Genomic DNA, 16,368 nt, shown 5'->3' with positions numbered 1-16,368 from the left:
AACTTGGCGTTTCTCAGTGTCTTGCCTTTTTTGTTGTTTTTACCTGTGCCATTTGATCACTTGTTTTAGCTCTGTGATGAGACGTCAAAGTGAAGATTTTTCAGGGTTTACCAATATAGACTTCTTATTTCTGACAGGAGAGGAGACAGTAGTAGATGGATGTTAGAAGTATTCGTATTGAGGTTTCACCTCATCTTTACCTTTGCTTGTGTTTTGATTGGAGTTAGAAAGTGATAAGAAATAAGCATGGAGTGGAGAACAAGTGTGTAGTGCAGAGCTTCTGAAACTTGCATGTGCATGGGAATCACCTGTGATGGGATCTTAAAAAGCAGATTCTGATTAAGTAGGTCTGGGTGGGGTCCAGAAGTCTGCATTCCTAACAAGATGCCAAGTGGTTAAGGTTCTGGTGGTCTGTGGACCTTCCTTGGAGTTGCAAGGATATGAAAGGAGGTTGCTGAAGGCTGTTTAATCTCTAATCTGGAGCTTGAATTTTGGAGAATGGTTACCTGGTGCTGCCTGCCCCAGGGAGCGCAGTGTCTTCATATGCCTGCTTCTGGTGCTCCTTTTTCTTACGTGTCTTGTAGGTCTGAGTAACTACAGTTATGTTGTGCTGTTTTTTTCTTTTAATAAAAAAGGTTAATACCATAAGCATCCAAATTTAAATTCTGACCAGTTGCCACTTTTGATAAGAAATTCTCCAGTTATTACAAAGAACGGTAAATATTTTGCAGATGAAAAGAAAACCCTGTCACTTTTAAAGGCCTTATTACTCAGTCTTCCATTAGCCAAAGAAAGTGATTCTTAGCAGTCAACAGCAGAGTAAACCTAGATCTTTGTGATTCCCCCCCACGTCAGCAGAACCAGATATTTTTTATTTATGGCGGTGTTTGCGAAGCATTTGCTTTGAGGTAGGGGAACTATGAATAAGAGACTGGGGGTGCATTGTCTGGGAGCTTGAATTGTACACCCCTGGTTTTTGATGGTCTGTTAACCTGGAGGTCTTACTGAAACCTCAAAGGTACAATAGCTGTTTTTAATCTTTAATGAAATTCATAAGAACTGGCACTCATTCTGGACAACTGAATTTACATCATAATGAAGTTGCTGGACTCTGGTATCAATGACTACAACTTTTCCTGTATTGGCCTTTATTAGGCTGACCAGTAAACCAGAATGGACAAGGTGCTTGGTTTTGTGGCAGTAATCTGGAGGAGGCCAAAAAGGGTCTTTCTCTGTTCAGTGCTGTACTGTCAAATCCTGATGACGCCCACCTGAGAAAAGGGAGAGCCAGGTCTAGCAAGGTCAAAGGGGTTAATTAGGACCTTTGAATATTGAGGCACACGTGGGGCATGATTGATTTGAAAGTAGTGATTTGGGAATGAATAATTGAATGTAAGAGAGTAGGGGAGGATATAATGAGAGAATACTGGGAGATGCAGAGGAAAAGGAGCCTGTACAGATGTGGCGAGGGAAGTAGGGAGAGGAACAGTGAGGTATTTTGTGAAAGAGTTGGTTTGTATTTAGCTGAAGCTAAGAGACCGTGAGAGAGCCATTAGATTTGGGCCCTATAAGACCATGTTAGTTATTAGGTGGGTGCTGTGGGTTTTTTTGGTTTGGTTGTTTGTTTTTGGCAGGGAATTAGGTGGTTGAGAAAGAGGTGGTGCTGCCACTATGTAGTAAGTTGACAAACTTACTGTTGAGGATGAGAGGCATAGCCCAGCCCTTTGGGATTTGTGACTGTGTGGAGTGTTTTAAGGGGGTAGTAGGGATTTGTCAAAAAAAAAAAAAAAAAAGTAGTGATTTCCAGTACTTCACTTGAAATATCCTGCATAATAGTAAGATTATGCACTGGCAGGCCAAGCATGGGTGAATGTAGGTGAGAACAGTGAGATTGAGCTTGAGTTTATATTGTTCCCAGAAATATTTATTGAGTTCATACGCTATCAGTTATGCCTTAGGTGCTGGGATAACATGGTGAATAGGAGAAACGATTTCCTGGCCCCATGCAGACATTGTTTAAATGGCTGATTAAATGACAGCTGTTGTAAAACGGAAAATAAAAAGGAAGCCCCTATAGTTAGAGGTCATATAAACTCTTAGAGAGAGAGGTGTTTGTGTTCTGAGTTGCCTGACCTTTAATGATAGTTATGTTGGGACTAGTTTTTAGAGCACTCAGTGCTTGGCTGTTCTGAACAGCAGTGTTAGAAGCACCTTTCTGGCCTTCCATGACACCCATCTTGGAGGGCTGGCTCTGTGTTGCCTCGTGGTGGCATGCACACCTTTGATTCTGCATCTGGCGATCCACTAGGGAGGGGTTCCGCCACCCTGGTCTGTAAGCTGAGTGTAGGGCAATTCATTATGACTCTGCAGCTGTGAAGGCAGTTTAATTTTTAATTTCTGAATTATTGCCTACCCATTGAGCTTTTGGAAACAGAACAAGAGCCAGTTTATTTCCTACCTATGTCACCCTTTTGAGGGAGGTGACAAGTCTTGACCAGCACTCCAGATTATAAAAGAGCACTTGTGTTTTCTAAAAAAATGTTTGATTTTTAGTGTTTAGGATTTGAAAACCCATAATCTGTGTCATGGATTTGCTTCTCCTGTATTTAAAGTACTTTTTTATAGGTGTAATGAAGCTGCTCTTGTGCCAGTAAGTGGACCTTAAATGCATCTTCCTTCGCAGGAGTTTTCATCTCACATGGTTTATGTTTTAATTAGGCATTAGTAGTAGGGCTATAATTCTCTCTTATGAAGTCAGAATGAAGGTACCAGCCTGAATAGGATACAGAAAAATCACCACAGGAATTTTACATTGAAAGCTATTTTTGGGGCATTATAATTTATAAACTGTAGGAAATAATAGTTTATAATCACATCACTGTTGTGGAGATGCAAACGATGAGAGTAGGAACTTGGCTGTGAGGAAGAGAACTTAGCTGCTTGGCCTTTATGGCATAGAGTTTGGAAGCTGAAAAGGTGGATTTCAGCCTAATAAGCATTAATTCCTCTTGGATTTAAGACTGTCATTTGGTTGCAGTGAATATGCTGGTGGAGCTTTCATGAAAACTCAAGAAAGTCACTATACGCGTGAATTCAATTATGATGTACTTGGTATGTGTTGTGTAGCTAAATCATCTGCCTTTGACACAGGTTAGTTATTTGGGTTGCTCAGATGAGTCTGGTCAGAGTACTTCATTTTTCTGGTTTTTAACCATGTGATTGGAAGGTCTCTAGTGACTTATACCAAGTAGTAGTTAAACTATGTGTGTTCCGCCTGTCAGATTGAGGCAGAATTTGCTGGCTTCTTTTAGCCTTCATGTTTGAATCTCATCCACCACCCTGGTTAGTAGATGTCTTGGCTCTCAGGAGAGTGACCAGGAGGTGCCTTCTTCCTCTACAGGTAACAGAACTCTTAAGCTTGGCCTGTCTACAGGAGGGAAGGGTGTGGATGGGAAGGTGGAAATCCCAGCTTCCTTCTTTCCCAGAGCGTTGCTTCCCCTTATTTGAGATGTTGGAGAATTACTCTCATCCTAGGAAATCCTGGAAGCTTAACAAGAGCGCAGCTTAAGTTATTTAGGGCCTAGAGTTTCTATGTGGTTGGATTTCTAAGATGCAGTTTGTGTTTATGCAGAGTTTAGGAATTTTAACTCTGGGAAAGACCTCAGATAACCCAGTCCTGTTAGTGGCAGGGGTAAAAACCAATCTTTTGGACATCCATCCGGTATAGTAGCACTAGTCTGACTCTGAGGTGTATGGGTCCCTCTTTGTACAAAATGAACATGAATATCCAAAATCCTGTTTTTACCTAGGGTATTGTGTTTTCCTTGTTTTTTTAAGGCCCCAAATATCTGAGAAGATCAAATACTTCCATGTCTAAATTGAAGTGTTAAAAATGCGGTCTTGACACGGGTGTGTGAATGAGGACTTCTTAAGCAAACCCTGCACAGATATTCACAGAAGAACCTGTAAATGTCCCTAGCCATATGAGCCTACCCTTTAAACTGTAAAATCCTTATTGTTGGTTCCCTACAACAGTTATCTCAGTCCAGTCACTGATATTTGCCATCTCTATCTTCCAGATTTGGTTCTTAATCTGTCTCAGTTTCCTGCTGGTGTGTATCCCCATACTTGCTCTCCTATCCTCTTAGTGCTTCTTCAATTCTAATCTTTCTTTCTATCTTTATTACTGGAATGGCTTCTGGGCTGGCTGCTAGTTCTTTGATTCCCCCACCCCAACCTTCCTACCCAGCTTCATTGTGTTCATTCCTCTCTGAAGAACGTGCATTGGATCGGGTACAACAGGCATAAGGGAGCCACACTTTTAAATTAGATCTTCAAGACCTGTTTTTAACCTGTGTGTATTTTTTTATGTAACTCCCCCACCCCAATCCATTGCCCTTTCCCACAGTGATCAGTTTTTCTCTCCCTCTCTTTTCTCGTTCATTTGTGACTCATTTCCTTAAGAGGCTATTGCTGATCCAATTTCATTTGTTCTGACTGAATTGTAAATTTTCTTGAAGGTAGCACCAGTCCCAGTGACAACCCCAAAAATTTCCAAGAGAGTGGAGCACATATTTGTAAGCCATATATATTCTGGCATTACTTACTTTATGAAACTCGAGCATAATGGTTAATTACACCTCTGGTTGTGAGTGTAATAACTGCTTTTTGTGAATGTTGCCAGGAATAGAAAACTTCAGTATTTCCCATTAATGAAGGCCTGTGGGTGTGAGTACCTCAAGGAAGTGAGGTGGTTTTGTCTTTCTTTCAGTCCCTTGTACAGTGTGTTGGTTAGCTTTCTGCTTGAGGCCTCTCCAGTTGTTAGAAGGGCGAGTGCTGTCCCTTTGCCATAGAATGTAATTCTGAGCTCCAGAACCGTGTCTTAATCACACAGTACTTGTTTGAAAAGTTTTTTAAAAATTTATTTTGATTCTTAATATTTACTTGCTTTCTTTTAAGTAACTCCCCTTTTATTTCTTCCTGTTTCTCCAGGATGACAGTGATGGGATTCCATGGTCAGAGGAAAGGGTGGTACGTAAAGTCCTTTATTTGTCTCTGAAGGAGTTCAAGAATGCCCAGAAGAGGCAACATGGTGAGGGCATTTCTGGGAGCCTGAAAACAGTGAATGGTGAGTTGAGTATCTGTTGGAATCTCTGTATTGTTTCTATATGGGATATATTTATTGTTTCTGTATGGGATATGTTTTTTGCAACGTGTGCTTTTTATGCTAGGTCCTTACTGTCAGTAATTGGTGGACATCCTGATGGATTTATAGGTTCATTTTTATGTGTCTTTATGTGCTGCACAATAAATTGGCAAGGTGTCTTAGTTAGTCCATTCCCTATACACAAGGCCAAAGCTGCAAATCTTATTTCTTATTAGGTCCTGGGTTGAATGTGGAGCCTGTTTTACAGGTTGTTCTGTGGATATCTGCTGTCTTTTTCTGTACAACAGCAGGAGTCTTTGACGATCTTCCTGTAGTGTGCAGCCTTTGGTTTTTATCCCATTTGTAAAGGAAGCAGCCTAAATCTACAGTGTGCCTACTGCCCTCCCTACTCTCTGGCGCAGCAGCCTCCTGAGTGCCTGCTTCCTTGTATGTTGATCAGAATGGGCAGGTTGCTACTAGCAGCAAGTGTACAGTAGCATGGAATTTCTGTGCGTCCAGAAGTGTACCTCTTCCTGTGTGGTTATCTACAGGACCCTTGAAGCCTACAGGGAAACTTGCTACGTGAATTTATTCTGATGTCTCTTTTTAATGGGGTTTAGTATGATTCAGATGAAGTCATCCAACGAAAACCATTTCAAAACAGACGTTTGGTTTTTCAGTTGATGTGGCTGTGGTGGCATTCCACAGTCTTTTACTTACTAATCTCTTAGAATTATTGATATTGAGAATTGACCGTGTTCTGCTTCGTACTTGCTTGGAGAAGGGAGATGAAGAAGAGGAGAGTGTTTTTTTCTTAGAATCTTTGCTCTGGTCTTGTGGAAATAGTCATCACATGTGGGTACTTGCCAGCTTTCCAGGGTACAGAGTGACAGGTTTACTTAGGGCTTCCGGTTTCTTTCCAGCCTGCTTGGTTGTAAGCTGAGTTGTCTGCAAGCCTCTTGTTGGACATAGTGCTTACAGACAGGACCTGTTCTTGCTTTGTTGCCATAGGGCCATGGCTGGATTTTGTGAGGTGACCTCCCTTCCATCCACCCAAGTTCTTTCCCTCTCTTCTAGTATTATGTGGTTTGACACAAAAACACTTGAATTCTGAGCCAACATGTAATGAAAAAGGCCCTTTTAAAATTTCTTTCACATTTGCAAAAGTATGGTAAGGAGTGGAATCTGCTGGACCCTCATGAATCGCTGACAGAGACCCCATCTATTCCTTGGCTGTCTGTAATACAGTAAGCTATGTGCCCTGTGTCTGTTTAGAGAGCGTTTGATGTGATGGTTCTTGTCATTGCCTCACATTAAATGCAGGTGGTTCCCCGACTTAAGATGGTTTGAGTTAACAATTTTTAAAACTTAACGATGGTGTCACAGTGATGCACATAATGCTCTACATGAAATATTCAACATGCTGTTATAAACCAGACTTTGTTAGAACATTTTGCCAAACTCATAGGAGTTCCAACCTTTTGGCATCCCTGGGCTACACTGGAAGAAGAAGAGTTGTTTTGGGCCACACATTAAATATGCAAACACTGATGAAAATTGATGAGCAAAACCAGATGGTTTTAAGTAAATTTACGATTTTGTATTGGGTTGCATTATAGCCACCTTGGGCCACATGTGGCCTGTGGGTCATGGATTGAACACCCCTGCAAGGCTAAAAGTGTTCTGAGCACTTTTAAGATAGGCTGGGCTAAGCGATGTTATGTTAGGTGTGTTAAGTGCATTTTCAACTTAAACCCATTGTAAACTGAAAATACCTTTTTTAAAAAAAGGATTTTATTTATTTATTTTTAGAGAGAAGGAAAAGTACGGAGCAAGAGGGAGAGAAACATCGATGAGAGAGAAACATTGATTGGTTGCCTCCTGCATGCACCCCTAGTGGGGAATGAACCTGCAACCCAGGCATGTGCTCTGACCAGGAACTGAGCCAGTGACCTTTCCCTTTGCAGGACAGTGCCCAACCCACTGAGCCATACCAGTCAGGGAAAACTGGAAATATCTTATTTGGATGTAACCTCAATGAACCTAAGTCGAGGAGCAGTGTTTGGCTTGATTAAGTTTTTTAAGAGGGTAATCAGGAGAATATCATTGAATCCTGGAGTTAGAGTACAGCAGTGGCTGTTTATGGGTTTAGATCTCAGTGTGATGATAAGAATGCTCTCTCTCATTCTGCTATTCATGCGTGGTAATGCTTTACTGCTCTTGGAATCTCAGTTAAAAAAACAAATTAAATGGGAAAAATCAGCTTTTAGGACAAAAGTTTAGCCAGGTGTCCAGGATTGAATAAAAGTGGAATTTGGGTAAAAGAACAACAACTAAAGTAAGTCATTCAAGAAGCAATGAGCATTGCCAGCTAGTTTGGTTAAATGTAGCCCTTGGGGGTTTTTTGTTTGTTTTTATTATTATTTTTTTTGCACTGTCAAGGACTTGACAATGCGAAGGAAAGAATTCTAAGAAAAGTTGTCAAAGACATTTCTGTTGGGATCATTGAAGGCTTTAAATAAATAATTCTTGTTAACAACTTCATAAAGAAGAAAGGTTGTTTTTGTCATGTTAGTTTGCCTTTCCCCCTGATGAAGACTGACTTGTCTTTTTCCCTCCCCCCCTCCCTTTCTTCCTTCCTTCCTTCCTTCCACAGTTTTCATTTTGGTTGTGAAATTGCAGTGAATATGCCTTTTTCTGGTTTCTGTTGGTGTTTGTGCAGGCAGCATCCCAAGGCCCCCTTTCTGTTATTCTGTATATTGCATTTCAATAGCAGTTCTAAGGAAACACAAGTATCTCCTTGTTTTAGAACTTACCTTTGTTTTAAGAAGAATTTTCTTAAAGATGGCTAATACGTTAAAGTGTGCTTTCCTGTTTGAGGCCACTGGAAAGCACAGGAAAGCAGAATCGTTACCATGGGAATAACTCCTCTGTAGGTCCCAGAATCTCAGGTGTGCTCCCTAGGAGGGTGGTATTCAGAGAGAGCTGAAATAGCAGGGATCATTTTAAGAGTCTTTTGGCTGAATGAGGTAGAGAGTAGGGATAATTGCAGGTAGTGTGCTTTCTGAATGTGTGTATGTGTGTGCTTATGGGTGTATCACTTGAGCTTGAATGGATGCTTTATAATAAAGCATCATTCATGTACCGTACAATGGAGTGACCCTGTCTTAAGCTGTACATCACAGCATACAATCTTGGGACTCCTCATTGTGGGGCAAGTAAAGACAACAAGGTAGTGGAGGGAGAGTGGTTTTAACAGTCATGCAAAGGTACTTGTTTTCTTTTATTTATTTATTTTTTGGTATTGTTAGGCCTACAGCCTCTCAAGGTTCCTTTTAAAAGTTGAAATAATTCCATTGGTCTAGGTTTTTTTTTTTTTTTTTTTTTTTTAAATCCTTACCCGAGGACATTTTTTTCATTGCTTTTTGGAGAGAGACAAACATCAATGTGAGAGAGAAACATTGATTGGTTGCTTCCTGTACGCACCCGGACAGGGGATCGAACCTGCAACCTAGGCATGTGCCTGACCAGGAATCGAACCTGCAGTCTTTTCAGTTACAGGATGATGTTCCAACCACCTGAGCCATGCTCATCAGGGCCTCATTGGTCCAGCTTTGATTGAGGCAGGGATTTGTCTGGTGGTGGGTTTTGAAACTGTCCAGTACGAAGCTTTTGCTGGAAGGTGGGGCATGAAACTGGACAGCACGTGGATCAGAGCGTGTGCCTCTTCCCAGATGGGGGAGGGGGTACTTCTGCAGCCCCCCACACCCATGCTTTCTCACTTGGGGACCTTGGGTAGTGACATAACCTCTGAGTGTGTTCACCTTGGTGTTTTCAACGATAAGCTGAATAAACATGCTTCTGGGCTTGGTGTTATGTGTGTAGTGGCTTTCCTGACTCTCACTTGTTTATTTAATATAGAGTAGCAGAATTGGAATTACAGTTCAGGTTGTGTAACTTTGAATCCAGTACTTAATTTAGAAGACATACTGGATGAGAATGACAACGTATCTTTGCAATAGTAGTATTGAAAACAAGGTGTTTTATTTTTTTTCTCCTATCAATTTTTAAACAAAGATGGTTCTGGGTTATTAATCCTACCAGAGTTTCCAGGGAAATTCAATTTTAAAATAGTATTTGACATTAACAATAGAATGGGCTTGATATATTTCGTATCTGATTTGAACTGACATCACTTCCGCTTAAGTCATTCGCATGCTAGGTTGCTGAACAAGCAGCCTCTTGCACTTTCCTCTTGTGTGAGGTGGGTTGGGGGTCTGGTATCTGTTAACAGTGTGCAAACAGCGGCAGTTTGTATCTGAGTGGCTGAGCTCAGCTGCCCCATTTCTTCAAGTCTAGTATAGCAGTAATAACACAAGCAGACATAAGATAGTAAAATCCATGTTTGCCATCAATCTTGCTTTTGTGGTTTTAAAGTGACAGGGAATGAATTTTTTTGTCCTTCTAGAGGTAGAGAATGAGAGTTGTGAATGGTCTCGTGGATTGTCTGTGTAGGAACTGAACCATAATTACAGCTCCTTGGTTATAGCCACGCTTAGGGGAGGCAGTGCTAAGATTTTTGCTGATTGTGAGCCTTCTGTCTACTTTGTCTACTTCCTGCTGTAGATAATGCCACTTTTCCTGGCTGTAATAAATTGACAAAAGCTTAAGAAAAGGCTGGCAAAGGCTAAGGCTACGGCCAGTCTTCAAGGACCCTTAGCCCACTGGGACTGAAATTAGGGACATTTAAATAACATGCTACACAAATAATGAGTACACATAATTACACAGTAAGAGAAGGGAGCTATTAGCTGTATTTGAATTTAATTTGCTTCCTGTAAACGTCATTCGAGATCCAGCAAGCCCTCTGTCCAGCTAAAGGGACTTGACAAGATGTAAGAGAAGCTGGATCCTTTTCTTAGAATCTTCCTGTGGGCACTGGTTGTGAAAACCAACCTCTGTTGAGTGCCTGCTATTTGCCAGTTACTGTCCTAGCACTTTACCTATGTTTTGCGTATTTAATCTTCAGAACAAACCGTTTCATTGATAAACAAATGATACACTAGAGTGGATTAGCAAGGTGCCAACACAACCAGAATGGGGCAGAGCCAGGATTTAACCCCTGGCTTTTGTACTAGAGCTCCCTTGCTTTTAGCCACTGCCCAAATAAACAAATAACTTTGGAGCCCTCCTTAAAGATAGGATCCTAAAAATAAGAATTTGTAGGAGGACTTTTTCTTTTGCGTGAGGGAGCATGTTTCTGGGCTTTATTAGACCTCGTGCTTAAATACAGGGAATAAAAAAAATTGTACTCCTTTCTATGGTTACCCTTCCTACTTCAGCCACAGGCACACACATGCATTCATTTCTTTCTGTTTCTTCACCTAGAGATAAGAGATTTGTACCTTTCATACTGTTGTCAACCAGCAGGCTGGCAATCACATGACTGCCAGCCATCTCAGTGCAGTGGCGAGAGCGGGCAGCAGCCTTTCCGGCCACCACTGCCGATCTGTAGTCAAGGCCCGAAGTTGGAAGTGTAGGGAGATTCCCCCTGGGCCTCCCCCACCCTCCCGTTGTTTTTAAGGAATAGAATTTAGGACTTCAAAATCTTTCTGAAGATTCCTGATGTTTGTGGATTGTAACATGGACCCAAGTCCTGCAAATTCATTGTTCACAGTGTAAAATAAAAATGACTTGTAAGTCAAAATTATAAAAACTGGGCACCTTGCCTGATGAACAGAAGTTTATGTATGGAGTCGTGTTTCAAATGAATATCTTGGGGTTGCCTTGCCTTAGCCTGAAGCTTTCAGATTCTACAGGGAGGACTGCCTCCCCCACCTCCCTCCCCTGTGCCCCTACCGCCAGCCCTGAAATCAGCTTACCTTCTGCTTTGTCCACCTCGAACCACTGATGTGTAAGCCGGTGTCCTCTGTAAGCTCTGAGGAGCATAGCCAGGCTTCAGAGAAGATGCTGCAGGTTGACTTTTAAGTTTCCCCTAATACACCAGTCCAAGACTTTTCTTACCTATGTCCCTGACCTGTGAGTCAACATGCCCTGTGCAAAGCAGCTGGGTGAAGTGAGGGTAAATACCTGTCATTGAAAACAACTTAGATTTATTTTTAATTAAAAGCAAAGCTACATTTGTCCTGGAAAATGGTAGAAATGAGAAAGTTTAACTTTTTCTCTGTGCTTTGTTGTAGTAGTCAGTTTATGGCCTAAGTAATACAGGTGGGACATTTCTTAATAGAGCTTCCATTTGGTCAGTACCTGAGAGGTTTTGGATGTAGGAGGTATTGTGAGTAAGAAAAACTGAAGTCCAGTTGCTTATTTTGGTGGAGTCAGACTACTTTATTTCATTTCATCTAAAATGTCATTGAGTGATACACCATGATTTTATGTTTCAGTAAGAAAGGGAAAAAATGCTTCCAATTATAAATGTAAGCCATCATAATTAAGAAGATTCTTTCTAATTTTAGATGTGCATGTTTCAACATGAGAAAACTATATATGACCTGGAATCAGGGAAGCAGAACAGAATACTGTAGGAGAAACACTTTAAAAATCAGAAGTGTGTGATTGTTTGGTCTAGTGTGAGGAAGCTAGCAGGAGGCCGATGATGTGGAGCTTTCAGGCAAAGCTTCGTCAAAAAAAGTGGCATTCCGTGAACCTTGAAAGCCATGGGACTCTGTGCCAGGGCAAGACGTTGGGATGGGGTGGTAGGGGGGCAGAGGGCAGCTTAACTGGAAGGAATGGGTGGGTCACGCTGAAGACTGATTAGAACCAGAAATGCAATTTAAATGACGGTGAGGCGCCAGGCTTCCCAGTAGGCATGGCTGCATGCAAGGATTTCATGGACAGTTAAGAATGGAGCTAACTGTGGAGGTCAGTGTGTTCTAATGCTCCTCTTTCTTCCCCCTCTTCTTGTGTTTGCAACGTACCGTGTTCCCAGTTTTCTGAGCCTGTCTCTGCCAATTCTGTAAGCTCTGTGCTTACATCATCATCCTCATCAAATTGCAGACCCCTTTAGTAGGAGGGGCATACAACACTGGTAGTCTCACCTAGAAGAGGGACTTGGATGGCTGGTGTAGGGGGGCGGGCGGGGGGGGGGGGGGGCCGCAGCGGAATCTGACACCTGAGCTTGATTGCCTGGCAGGGTTTGCCTGCTTGTCAGAGTTCTTACAGAAACCTGGCATTGAGGGTCATGCACGACAGGAGGATGGAAATGCACTGTGGTGTGGGATGTTTCTTTAAGCTGTTCTACCTCTAGTTGCATTCTCCATTTGTGTGCCAAGTCCCCTCTCTCTCACGTCTACAAGAAAACATCACTCTTGAAGTCATACTTCCTTTCTTCATCATTATTTACTTCTTTAGTAGATCATTCCCATCAGTAAACAAAACATGTTGCAATTTCTCCCATAATAAAATAAACCCTCTGTTCATCTCGTCTCCCTCCCTTCTGCTATTAATTTCTCTGAAAGAAAATGTCTAAACAGTGTGTCTCCCTCCACTATTTATATTTATGTTAATACCTTCTCCTTACTCATTCTCTTGGAACCCCAAGAGTCAGGACAATTACCAAGGCTAATAATGACCTTTGTTGCTAAATCAAGTTTTCAGTCAGTGTGGCTTTAGTTGTCTGTTTGGCAGCACTGGACATGTTTGAACCTTTCTTGAACTTCACCCACCTTCTGCACTTGGATTTCTTGATGTCCTGATAGGCCTCATGAACTTGAGGTGTGCCAAAGCTAATTATCTATCTCCATTTCTTTTAATCTTCATCTGCCCTGTGCAGCTTCCAATTGTCAATAAATGCCAGTTTTATTCTTCTAGATGTTTTGACAAACACCTTGGAGTTGTCTGTTACCTCTATGTGTTCCTTGGTTTTGTCTTCTGTCTGCTAGCCAATGTGTTTATTCTAAATTCCCAATTTCTTCTGTATCTGAATTTGCTCACTGCCACTAGTCCACAACCTCTAGTTTGGGCCAGGACTCATAATGCTGTCTTACCTTCTGCCTTTTTACCCCTCCAGGCAGTAGCCAGCACAGTCCTTTATAAATGCAGGGTTCTCTCATCTCTCAGCATGAAAGATGGCCACTTGCTGGGCCTCAGTATCCCTTTGGTCTCATCTACCTCCCTCTCTCTTGCTTACATCTCACTTAGTCTAGTCTTCCTTCCATTCCAAATACATTGAGCATACTCTTGGCCCAGAATTTTTGTACTTGGCTGATTTTCTATCCAGAACTCTCTCCTTTTAGTTACCTCTGTGACTTCATCCCTTTCTGTATTTCAGGTTTCTGTTCAAATATGCCCTTATCACAGAGTCTTTCCTTGAGCACCTTATTAAAAAGTGTGCCTTTATCTGTTAGTTACCCTTTAGCTTCTTACCTTTAACTATTTTTGTTCACAGAATCCTCACTGCCTAACATTATAATGTTGTTTATCTTAAGCTCTCTTTCCACAGTATATTTTAAGTTCCACGAGAGAATGGCTCCGTCCTTGTTGACTGCTGCTCTGTGCACAACCCCTGGGCACCCTGTAAAGCACATGCGGTGTGAACCAGTGCGCACGCTGGCCGTGCTGTGGATGGATGTGGTCCTGTCTGTTCAGGAGTAGGGGTGTACCACTTCTGACTGCAGAGACTGCTAAGTGCCTCAAAGCCATAGGCTCAAGTGGGTCCAATAAGCAGTTCTTGGAGGCCCCAGCCTAGGAAGACATCAGCCAGTGCTTGAATAAGAACCCCACAGTTGGACACTCTTGTGAATGACAGTCATCATCTCATAGTGTCATTTGTGGAGCCAAACTGGCATCACAGTTTTGGTTCTGACCTGTCATGTGAGTTAAGACCACAGATGAGCTTTTGAACAATTTTAGTTTGCATCCTCTTCAGTGTCACCTTTCTCTTGTGGCACTTTTTATTTTCTCTTGCAGCACTACTTAGTCTATGAGCATTAAGAAATTGTAGCCTTGATGTGTAATTCAAGACATTCTGAAACTGTGGTCTGAGACTTGGCTTTCCCCCAAAGGCAAAGCTCAAGAGGCATCAAAAGTCATGTCCCTTCTCCATGAACAGTGTTTTCAGTGAGGAGCCCGTCATCTCTCTGATGGCCTTGATGCACGTGGCAGCACGGTCAGATCTTAATTTCTGCTCATTTTTGCGTGGCTCTGGTGAAAGTCAATATATTAGTAAGCCTGTGCTGCCATGCCATAGGCAGCAGCAGACATTTATTTCTAATCATTCTGGAGGCTGGAAGTTCAGAGTCCAGGGTGCCAGCCAATTCAGTGTGTGGTGAAGGACGGTTTCCTGGCTGTGTCCTTAGAGGGCTGAGAGAGGCAGTACACTGGTGTCTCTTCTTGTGAGGACACCAGCCTCAGTGATTAGGGCCCTGCCCTTATGACCTCATGTAACACAGTCGCATTGGGTGTTAGACTTCAAATCAGAATTGGGGGTGGGGGACACACATTTAGTCCATAATGGTCTAGAATTTGGTAGTACTTTGAGGTGCTGATGATTTTATTTTGATTTGATTTTAGGTAAAGTTACTTGCCTTGATAATCTGCAACATGATTCTTTTTGTGGTTAAGTAATATTAGAACAATTTACCGGTATATCACATCAGGAAACCCCAAGAGCTGTTTGACCTTAGAGAAGTTATTGTTCCTCGCGGTTGAGTAGAATTAAACTTGGCCTTACTTATTGAGTACCTGTTTTTGTGAGACTACTTGGGTTAACCTCAATGCCATACATCAGTGGGGATCGAAATATGATTCATTTGCAAAGGTCGCTGCTACAGAAGGCCAAGTGCCCTAAGAAAAGGGCAAACAGGGTGAATCAAAGGCCTTAAGGAGCCCTGGCTAGTGTGGCTTGGTGGATTGAGTGCTGGCCTGTGGACTGGGGGGTTGCCGGTTTGATTCCCAGTCAGGGCACATGCCTGGGTTGCAGGCCATGTCCCCAGTTGGGATTGAGCAGGGGGCAACCACACATTGATGTTTCTCTTCTTTCTCCTTCCCTTCCCCTCTCTCTGAAGGTGAATTAATAAAATCTAAAAAAAAAAAAAAGTCCTGAAGGATTTGGGAGGGGAGTGGCAATTGAGATGGCATGGAAGAATGTTTCTGTTGTTGATTTTTCTGGGAAAAATCATGGGATTACATGATGTTGGGGGAATTCATCTTACTTGCCTGAATATTATGCTGTAAATATAATTTAGAGCAGTGCTTTCCAACCATTTTCATTTCTCAACATGTATGGAAAAGGCAGACCCTGTGATGGGGTAATTAGATAGGCCTGCTCCCTGCCAGAGGTGACTTGATCATGCCGGAGTTTGCACTTGTCACCTACCTCCTTCTACTTGGAGAAGATCCTCATGTTTTCTCAGTCTGACCCATTTCATGAATTGAATTCTGTGGTGTTTATGGATCTTTAATTACTATTGGATATGCCACCATGGACTAGTGCAGTTTTCCTTTGCTTGTGAATGTCTCAGATCCCATTTCCCCCAAATTTAGAGGGTATTTTGCTTAGCTTTTGGACATAACCTGTTAACACTTGAGACAGATAAAATGTTTACAGTCCCATATGGTGTATCTTTAAAGCCAGAAGAGTGATAACCAGAGATGCTTGGGGACATTATCCTACAGTCCATAAATCCCATAGTTTACAGTTTGTTACTCAACCTCTCGTTGCCAAATCTCATATAGCTTTCTAGCTTTCTCTAAAGTCTTCAGGATGTTTCTGCAGAATCCCAAACTCAGCTTTTTCATAAGTTCTTCCCAAAAGATCATAAAACAGTACATGTTTGGGGACAGTTGAGGGGGAAACATGATTTGTTTAATAACCTTAGACCTGCCAATCAAGGAGAGGAGTGTCAGCCCAGCCAGTCAGCCAGGCTGTGCCTGTGTTGTGCCAAGGAGAACTTTCAGGCTCTCTCCTCCCTGCAGCTTTAGAGCTCCTCATGCCTCTGTTTTGAGACCCTGTTCCTCTTCTTGCTGCCCTATTCCCTGGTTTTTCATTAGTGTACTTGGCTCATTCACACTTTGGATCTAATGATTCAGCTCCTTCTGCACTCAGGGCCTATTCCTGTGTGACCTGCCCCACCACTGTCTTCTGGGTTATTCCTTAACCAGGTCCACGTTTCCCTTGGCAAGTAGGTGGCACCTGACCTTGATGAGAGGCAGAGACATCTGGTCCAGGGACTCCCAGACCAGTTTCTGGTGCTGTCAGAAGT

At 42.2% G+C, this 16,368-nt stretch overlaps 1 protein-coding gene across 4 annotated transcripts in view; it reads left to right on the top strand.

The window, feature by feature from the left end:
• Positions 1-16,368, top strand: part of JARID2 (jumonji and AT-rich interaction domain containing 2) — a 252,654-nt gene that overhangs the window by 119,099 nt on the left and 117,187 nt on the right. For all 4 annotated transcript variants that reach the window (XM_024565376.4, XM_053920239.2, XM_053920237.2 and 1 more), the window contains exon 2: positions 4,993-5,128. In XM_024565376.4, the coding sequence (XP_024421144.2) occupies positions 4,993-5,128 (136 nt within the window). The remainder of the gene's footprint in view (positions 1-4,992; positions 5,129-16,368) is intronic.

This window comes from Desmodus rotundus, chromosome 3 (assembly GCF_022682495.2).
Source record: "Desmodus rotundus isolate HL8 chromosome 3, HLdesRot8A.1, whole genome shotgun sequence".
In the NCBI taxonomy this organism is placed as follows: Eukaryota; Metazoa; Chordata; class Mammalia; order Chiroptera; family Phyllostomidae; genus Desmodus; species Desmodus rotundus.
Note: the sequence above shows the minus strand (reverse complement) of the source record. Positions and strands in the feature narration are given on the sequence as shown.